General features: G+C 32.5%; 1 protein-coding gene across 1 annotated transcript; it reads left to right on the top strand.

Moving 5' to 3' along the window:
* The first annotated feature begins 421 nt into the window (after positions 1–421).
* LOTGIDRAFT_201174 (hypothetical protein) lies at positions 422–9,280 on the top strand. The gene is made up of 7 exons (XM_009051394.1): positions 422–572; positions 4,223–4,295; positions 4,505–4,552; positions 4,892–4,939; positions 5,243–5,338; positions 5,509–5,640; positions 5,914–9,280. Exons 1-7 carry the CDS (start codon positions 559–561, stop codon positions 6,109–6,111), a joined length of 609 nt encoding a protein of 202 aa, XP_009049642.1. The 5' UTR covers positions 422–558; the 3' UTR covers positions 6,112–9,280.
* Positions 9,281–10,141: the final 861 nt, after the last annotated feature.

The following is a 10,141-nucleotide window of genomic DNA, read 5'->3' as shown; positions in this document are numbered from 1 at the left end:
CTCTAATAAATTTAAACGACTTGAACAAAACTAGGCCTAGACTAAAGTTAAAAAAAAAAAATTTGTAACTAATTTTTGTAGATCTAGATCTGTCTAGAATCTAGGTAAATCTTTTGCGAAATTTGGTAGACTAATCTTATGAAAATTGTAGACTGGACTAACTACCATGCTCATGAACTGGTAGGCCTAATGGTAAAAGTGCCAAAAATATAGCAGACGAATTTCAAATTTAGATATCGTCTGCTCTTTTTTTTTTAGATCTAATCAACTAGTCTTTTTATCGAATGACATAATTACAAATATGACTTTGAGTCTGGAAAATGAAGTCTACTATGAACGGAAAACGGAAATCTCACGATGCCACGTTGGGACATGACGTCATCCTTAGCAATTGTCCTATCCCCCTCTACGACCAATTGTAAATCGGAAGAAGGAAGCCATCTTTATTTGCAGGCGTATTTGTCTGCTTACGTAGATATTGAAAAAAGGCTGGTATTTACAGACTGAACCAAATTGTCCCATTTTAATTGAAGATTGTGTTCATATTAATTGTCTAAAATGAATCCAGAATAGTAAGTATGCTGTAATCGTCCGTATTAACTCATAAAAACTCTAAATATCGGTCGAAGTTGAAGATCTCAGCCCATAATTTTTGTTTTGGACGAGACTTTTCTTGTGATGTAAGTCACACGCCCCATTTCAACGTCGCAATTCAACTTTGCTTTGATTTTCTCCTATGATCCTAATACTAGATATTCACACGGTAAGAAATTTAAATCTAAAAGTTCCATTATGTAGGTCTAAACCAAGTAGTATACGTGTGTTTGTTTTTGTCACCTAGGCCTATCTAGACCTAAAAAAAAATGATTAAGGGATTTTTATTTTTGTCTTATCTAGCACTGCGAAGTGGTCCTAATGATCTGTATGATCTATCTGATCTATCAGCTAGACAATAGTGTTGCAAGTAAAGAGAGAATATATTTTCACAGAGTTGATTTTCTTAAACTTGTTTAGTGTTAGTAAAATAAAAGGGAAGAAGAACACCATCATTGTCCAATCATTTTTTAGGCAGTGAGACTTGACAAAGACCCAATTCAAGCCCTATCTTGAAAATGTGCCTGCTTGTCATGTCAATGGTGCTTATTATATGTATTATACACAGTTATTAGACTGAAAGATTGTCAATGTCAGCTATCACTGACAAATATTCATGTCTTGTTTGTTGATTGATAACAGTGGTCAAAATTAGGGCCATAGTTGTATCATTATAAGTTCCACTTTAATTTTTAGGCCTTCAATGTTGGGTGATTGCAAAGATTGAGTTTACAAATTAACATGATCAACCCTCAGGAACACCTGTTGTCACTTTGACTGAAGAAAGTCAAAAGCCATATCCCAATTTTGAGCTTCTTTCTTTATACTGAGCTTGCATTACAATATAAACAGAAATTTGAATTAATCCAAATGAATTGTTATATTGCAATTGATTTTTATAGCAACAGTCTTTCTCCAGAAATGACATACAAAAGAAATCTCAAACATATTTTTTACAAAGATAAATTAGTTTTGGAGAATCCTGTCAACAATTTTGTCCTTGATGAAACCTTAGCACACACACAAGCATACAGCTGGATTGATTGGAATGATGAGAGGACTTTCACAAACTACCAAGATTAGAATCACGGTCCCATATTTGTTCCACCGTTCATTCACTGATATTCTGGTATATTTGGTCACTTGGTTTATATATAATGCCTATCTTTAGATCATGTGTCATCTGGCCAACCTTGATTAGGCCATGTCATAATTTTCTTGTTGGTAAGTTTGTAGACCTATTTAATAGATGATTTTTGCGATCATTATTTAAGAAATCTGAATCCACAAACTATCAGACTTGAAAGTAATCAGTTTGTGATACTAATTAGACTTATTTCTAACAATGAATGGAAAATTTTATAAAAAGAGAAACACAGAAAGATTTATAGGAGAAATAGATGACAGTTGTTTTTCTGGATAGTAAGTTTCTTTTTAATTCTTTTACATTTTGAGGCAGTTAGTTTGCCTTCTATCTTTGACGTACGTAAGATTGCATTCAAGCATAAATGGAGGAAATATTTCTTTGTTAAGGTGTTCTGGATCATTGTGCAGTGTTCGTAATTTTCTCTTTTGAATGTTTTTTTTTTTAATGTCCTGTAATTGACACAGAAATTGAAGTGAAATTAAAAGATAAGCCTACAAATCAAGGAAAATAAAGGACCAGTTAGGTCTTCATGCTTTCATAAACCATCCAGGTGAACTTGTTAAAAATAAACATTTCAAATTATTGGCTTTGAACAGCTTGGTGTACCCAAGCATTTGCATCCACCAGGACCTATTTGTGCTATATGCATAATATTTTCACCATCATTTTATGATTAATATTTGCCCAGATCTATCATGTAAATGACAGATGTGATGATTTTAATGAAAAACTTGAATTAGATATCACCTTTGAACATTCTATTTTTAGATTGCCTTACTTTTCCAATGTTGTTGTCTGGTTCTATTTTTAGGTTATTGCTCATCCAGGCAAAACACTAAGCAATGTCATATTAGATTATGTGGCAATTAAGAATAATTTTATGTAAGAATAAACATAGGTCTATTTATGAAGGATTATTTAAAATTATTTTATCTTAAGTCAGTTTGTGTATGGCACTTAAAAGGCATTGAAATCCTGTGAAGTTTAGACATTAACAAGAAATCATGTGTTCTTTACCAAGTTTTAAGAACGAGTTACAGGATATGATTGATGAATTCAATGAAAGTAACTATTTATCAGGAATGTGAGTGTAGTCATTATTAGTAAGATGGAAGTGGGTAGGTGGTGCTCGGAAGTTAACAAAATACCAAACCTTCATGACAGGTTGCATTACAGTCACTCCATTTTAAGGTATCATTCACACCTATCCTAAAAATTAATGTTTGAAGGGGCTTTTAAGAGGTTTTTATGTATTAAAAGGTCATTCACAGATTCTTTTTGTATCATTATAATTTTCTGACAATAGTCTGTGGTTCCTGCAAATATGTTGAAGTGGTTAACCATGTCACTATTGCAAAAGTTGGTAATAATATCTTTAAAGTGTATGCAGTAAAATGCCGAGTTCCTTTGGAATTGCACCTGCGTCTGACTGAAAATTGATGCTAATATCAATGTTTCAGATAAGCTTATACATTAAAAGTTTTGAAAATCTCTTTACAATCCTTCTAGTTTTTAAATGTTGAAAATTGTCTAATCATTGACCTCCCCATTGCCGTGTCAATACAACATTAAAGACCTTAAGATCTTATTGATTAGCAAATAAAATGTTGCATAATATATTTCATATTTAATGCATGACGTTTTTTTTCAAGCTCTTCAAAGAAAGATATTCTACAGGTATAGAGAGTGAAATACATGCTTTTAAAAGTAATTACAAAAATAAATGTAATGTTTGCATGTCACAAGATAAATATTGTTTTTAATTTTTTACTAGTTATTATAAACACTGTTTTATAGCCTTGACCTTTGAAATCACAGATCATACAATTTATGGACTACAGTAAAACCAAGCTGTGACAGTGTTCGTTTTACATTGATTAAGTTAACATCCTTGTTCTACAGAAAGTTTTGTCTCAATTAGCAGGAAATTATAGTTTCTGATTTATTGATTGGAAATATTTGAGCTGTGAAATGAGCTTACTTCCTACTACTAGTGTTGATGTTGACTGTAATTCTACAAGGGATCAAATATAATAATGGACCCAGTCTTATTGAAATTAGACCCAACGTTTTTCTGTTATATTAATTTTTATAGTATAGCCACAGTAGAGTCTAATGTCTTGAACATTTGTCAAATTTACCTCTTAACCTAACTTGATGTTAACTTAACCAATCAGATTCAACTGGGTCAATTCGGAACATCCAATGAAAAGGCATGTTTTCTATTTTCACTTTCAGGGGACTTGATGAATTAGTCTTTTGCTCCTGAACATACTCCTTTTGGTAGTCTTAACAAAACGCCAGCACTGGAGAAGGCGTAAATTTGATTGGTTAAGGCAGGTTGGGTCAAAAGGTTAATTTGACAAATGTTCAAGACTCCGGTTGTTAGACTCTAGACCCTGTAATGAACCACATGTCATGATGATGAATCATAGTTGTTGGGTGAATTAATATCAAAGAATTTTTTATTTCTATTTCCAGTGATTATTTGTTTAAACTCCTGCTTATTGGTGATTCTGGTGTAGGAAAATCCTGTTTACTTTTAAGATTTGCTGTAAGTACTGTTGATTTTATCTTGTGAAGCTGTGTTAGAGTAAAATAACCATCTTATCCTGGTCATGGTGGTGATAGGTTGTAAATTTCATCAGCGGACAGCATTTATAAAGCGCAGTAAGAACTTTTTAATTTAGAGCAATTATTTGTCGTTTTCATCCCAGGGCTGTGAAAAATTAGGAGTATAAATTTATATCTTATGTCTTTCAGGATGACACATACACAGAAAGTTATATCAGTACTATTGGAGTAGATTTTGTAAGTTAACATCACAGAATACCTATTTTAAACTGTAGTTTCAATAAGTACTACATCAGCTTTTATTAGTGATGTAGACTCCCAAAAAGTGGTGCTTTGATGATAAACCCAGGTGGCATTGAAGCCACCATAGACAACTGCATTTCAAAACTTTCAAGGTTGATTGCGCAATATTTCTCCTTTCTTTATTGTGTTTTAAAAAAAATCAATATTTGATTGTATTGAAATTCACATAAGCTTGATTCTTTTACAATAACCAGCAATCAATATGGTAGTTAAAGAATAACTTACCTTCGTTTCAGGACCCATTGCCTGATAATTCCCTTACTTATTTTTCAGAAAATTCGTACCATAGAATTAGATGGTAAAACAATCAAATTACAAATTGTAAGTACATTGAAGTTGTATGCTATTCTCCTAGATTGTAGCAATGGTTTCCAAGGGATTTCAGGATATTTAACATATATCGCAATATTATACTGTAATTTATAGTGATGGCTTACTGAATTTTTTAAACAATGTCGTGTTGGTCCCATCAAAATTCCTTTAAACAATTTTTTTAGTCAGTCAGTCTGTATATGACCATCAAAATCACTGCAATTTTTGATGACAGACAATCTGTTTGAAATATTGAATACCTTAATAAGCTTAGTTTGCAATGTATTTTAATAAACATGTTAATGTTTTCAGTGGGATACAGCTGGACAAGAAAGATTTCGTACTATAACATCTAGTTATTATAGAGGAGCTCATGGTATTATTGTCGTATATGATGTTACAGATCAGGTAAGGTCTTTATTCATCTAAAAATCTTATAGGGGTTCCATAGCATTTGAAACTTATTATCTTAAACAAATGGTTTCATAAGTTCCAATCTCTGATAGCTCTGAAAGTCCTTGAAAGTCATATCCCCATTATTTCCTTAGACCGTAAAATTATTTCTTTTCTAATTGTAGGAGTCTTTCAATAATGTAAAACAATGGCTACAAGAAATAGATAGATATGCTAGTGAGAATGTTAATAAGTTACTAGTTGGTAATAAATGTGATTTAACAGCTAAAAAGGTTGTGGATTACACCACAGCTAAGGTAGGTCTTCACATTTGTTTAAGTAGTTTAATGGGAGGACAGTTAAGTTACCTACTGTTTTGTGCATTTTTGTCTTTGTACAAGATAAGATATGGCTTTAGTCATGAAAGTCGTGTAAAATTTTATCCAATGGAGATTGGGCAAATTAGTAGTGGTGTGATTATCAACATAAAAAATATCTAACTTACTGTTTTGTTCAATTTTAATTTGTAACTTAAAGTTTAGGGCAATATCTATATTCTTTTCACTATTTAAATTGTCATTTCATTCCAGGAATATGCTGACCAGTTAGGAATTCCTTTCCTGGAAACTAGTGCCAAGAATGCCACAAATGTTGAGCAGGCATTTATGACAATGGCTGCAGAGATCAAGAATAGAATGGGCCCAGTGACTGCCGCATCTGAACATAAACCATCAGTGAAAATTAATTCCAGTACTCCGGTCAAACAAAGTGGCGGTGGATGTTGCTAAAAATAGCCTAATCTAGTGAGCGGACTTTATCTAAACTAACAGAAAAAAAAAACAGCCAACTCTTTACAATGTCATGGGACAATCTAATTTGAATGTGGACACACTGGCTAGAATCCATGATGTTATAAACAGCTACAGAATTATTTTACTTTAATATTATTATTTTTTTTTTTTTCTTTTTCGTGGGTGAGAAAGTCAATTTTATTTTAGTGACTGAATTACAATTGACTTTTTCATTGTCAAAGTTGGGATATAAATATTATGAAATGTAAAGATCATATAGACTGTAAGAGATAGACAGTTTTGTTGATATTAATGAAAGCTGTTTCATACAAGACCAATATTAGGTGTAACTCTGTGGGATGGAAGTGTGTACTTGATTTCATGTTTATTATTATGACGTCGTCATTAAATTCTTAACAAATATTATGAAGAGGAGATATCTTTTTATGTGGAAGAAGAAAATAATTATTTATTCATGCCCCCACCCTTTAATTCTCCCTTTTCATTCAATGTACAAATTATTAATATAACTTTTAGTTTTTTTTTGTTAAGATTTCTTATTAATATATATTATTAAAGCTCTTTATTTAAGTTTGTATCTATTTTGCTGCATTTGAAACCAAAAATGTTCTTCGAAATTGTCGATTGAAGTGCAGGCATTGAAATGGTGAAATATTATTAGTCTTTAGCCACCTGGTGTAGATATCATTCCTTCATGTTGTAAATTTAAATTTTCAAAATTTGATGTGTACAGTATATTTTGCAGACTGTCTGTGGAAAAAAATGAGCAAAAATTTAGAAAATTTCATTGATTTGGGATGATTTTATCAAGTTTAAGTGTACAATGACAATATCTTGTGATATTTGAGTTATCTCTCTTATATTGTGTTATGTCCATTTTATTAAAAAAAAAATATGAAGAACAATTTTGTTTTCCTTTTTTTGTGGTTCCAAATATTGATTTTCTCATACAATTTGATATAGGGCTGGGCGATATTGGTTCACATTGATATCACGATGTAGGTATATATCTGAACAAAAATTTTATATCGCGATATTTGCCATTAATGTTAATATGGTGATGTTTTGGTATTTTTAAAGCAGACATAACCACATGAATTCCTTATGTGAAACTAGTATATCACCCAGCCCTTGTAGTAAAGCATTCCAAAATCAATCCATTACATTTCTTTCTGGTTTTATCAAATTTACAGTCATAGTTATTTCGACCAGGGCTTATTCCAGGCAAGCTGATTTTCGATTTGAATATTTCTATTCCCAAGAGCTCTTGTTGTTTTCATATGTTTCAAATGATTTAGAAACCAAAATTTGAACTGGAAATGAAATCCAACTCGCTGGACAGGATTGTGTAATCCAAATTTTTTAACCCCTCCTCCTTTATACTTTAAACTTGGTAATTCAAAAAATCTTGACTAGGACGTAAAACTCCATTCATTTCATTCATAAAGTCTGAGATGTTACCAGAATTGACCGTGACATTAATTAAATAATACAGGAATTTTATACGAGCAAAATCAGCTCCAAACACTTAGATTTTGGAAAATATAGCTAAATGTTTCACTTAGTTGGAAGGCATCATCTGGTTTTGATTTTTACTATGTGGCCTGTATAAAATTTTGCTTTTGATTTGATGTATATTTTAAATATCAGTGACTGTGCACCTGAATGTAAATTTATGTTGGAATTTATGCCAAGTCTTCTTCCTTGATTCAACGTAACCTATCCTTTATGCTTTTGTTAAATTAAAGTGCAGTTATGTCCCTTGAACTTTACAGACGACATTGGTTTCCAACGTTTTAGACTTGAGGGTCTCTTACCCCAACCTAGTTCATGTGCCAGCTTAGTTTTAATTCAGAACAGGTTCATATTTATTCATAACAAGGTCATGTTTAGTCAGAGCAGATTCCTGTTTATTCATAACAGATTCCTGTTTATTCATAACAAGGTCATGTTTAGTCAGTGCAGATTCCTGTTTATTCATAAAACAAGGTCATGGTTAGTCAGAGCAGATTTCTGTTTATTCATAACAAGGTCATGGTTAGTCAGAGCAGATTCCTGTTTATTCATATCAAGGTCTTGTTTAGTCAGAACAGATTCCTATTTGTTTATGGCAAGGTCATGCTTAGAGCAGGTTCCTGTTTATTCATAACAAGGTTTTGTTTAGCTAGAACAGATTCCTATTTGTTTATAACAAGGTCATGTTTAGTCAGAGCAGATTCCTGTTTATTCATAACAAGGTCTTGTTAAGTCAGAACAGATTCCTATTTGTTTATAACAAGGTCATGTTTAGTCAGAGCAGATTCCTGTTTATTCATAACAAGGTCTTGTTAAGTCAGAACAGATTCCTATTTGTTTATAACAAGGTCATGTTTAGTCGGAGCAGATTCCTGTTTATTCATAACAAGTTCTTGTTTATTCAGAGCTGGGTTCTATTTATTCGTTCTTGTTTATTCACAATTGAATTCTCCTTACTCAGAACTCTTACCTGATTATGTTACTATTTGTTCAAAAGCAGTTACTTTAGTTTTAAACAGGATCCTGTTCATTTACAATTATTCCTGTTTCTTCAGAACTCTTGCTTGTAATTCCTTTTATTCAGGTCCTTGCTATTCTTAGATCAGGTTCTGCCTAAGCTAAATCAATCACGTTTTATATAAAAGAAATGGTACATGCGTTCTTTTCAGAGCCTTTATACTTTCAAACTTCAAGTCTCCTTTAGAGAGTAGGATCATATTTGTTAAGACATGTTCCTATCTATGTAGAATTATCCAATTACATGTATTTCTATATTTATTCCTGCCACGTTATCGCTAGCTTCTGGGTTTGTATTTAAAAAAGACAAGTAATCTTACACTATTATCGGAAATAAAAATTGTATATATATGTAAATGTACAATTGTTTTATTATATTATTTGTTTTCATATATTTATATGGATGTTATGATCGCAGGGTCATAGACTTCTTGGTAGTCCTAATTTCCAACGCTTTGCAATACTTATTGGAGACATTAGTCCCCATCATTTGGCCGCAAGCATATTAGTACCCATCATTTGGCCGAGAACACATTAGTCCCCAACATTTGGCCAAGAACACATTAGTCCCCTTCATTTAGCCGCGGACACAATCATGTCCCCATCATTTGGCCGCGAACAATTTATCTTGTAGACATGATAACAGTGAAGACGGATTCTGCACCAATGTGTCCATTTGACCATAACAAATTTCTCCCAATCGTCCAATGACCACAGAGAAAATAATCCCGCATCAATCCATTACGACCACAACAGTAGGAAAATTTGTGGAGGTTAAATTGGCCGATGCGACGTTTGACCTCCAGTAAGATTTTTGTTTGTAGAGTTGTCGCATTTTTTTTGCCAGAAGCCGTCTGATCTATGTTCTAACAAATATAGGCCTTTACATACGAGGGCAAAAATTTCGAGGCATAATATTTGTGTGAAGGCTTATTGTTCTCATCCTATTATAGTCATTCATAAATCGGACGATATTATGAAGAATATAGAATGAATCAATCAATATTTGCGGAATAATTATACAATGAAAGAATTGATGTCTAAACATTAACTACAACTATTTACATAATTTTTCAATTTATATCAAACAATCTTAATGCCTCGTATGACATCGGCCAAGTCTATAGACAATGTATTTTTAAGGCAAATACTTCATACATACTATACGTGAGGTTGCGCGACATATGCTTCATACATGGCATATGTGGGATTGAGAGTCAATGCCTCACACATGACATACGCATTAGCGACAAATATCTCACTTGATATACGTAGGGCTGAGAGACCAACGCCTCACGATATACGTATGGTTGAGCGACAAATACCTAACGACGTGATATACGAATAGTTGTGCGACAAATACTTCACAGAATATACGTAGCGTTGAGCAACAAATGCTTCACAATAACATATGTGGAGTTGAGGGACATTATTTTACAAAATACATGACACACAGGGTCACCTGCATCATTAG

The sequence above is a fragment of the Lottia gigantea genome (assembly GCF_000327385.1).
Source record: "Lottia gigantea unplaced genomic scaffold LOTGIsca_166, whole genome shotgun sequence".
Classification (NCBI taxonomy): domain Eukaryota; kingdom Metazoa; phylum Mollusca; class Gastropoda; family Lottiidae; genus Lottia; species Lottia gigantea.
Note: the sequence above shows the minus strand (reverse complement) of the source record. Positions and strands in the feature narration are given on the sequence as shown.

What these genes read in the sequence shown, in the direction of transcription:
- LOTGIDRAFT_201174 (XM_009051394.1), top strand. An exon ending in GTTTACTTTTAAGATTTGCT is followed by an intron (nt 4,296 to 4,504) that starts GTAAGTACTGTT and finishes TATGTCTTTCAG; the next exon opens with GATGACACATACACAGAAAG. An exon ending in TATATGATGTTACAGATCAG is followed by an intron (nt 5,339 to 5,508) that starts GTAAGGTCTTTA and finishes TTCTAATTGTAG; the next exon opens with GAGTCTTTCAATAATGTAAA.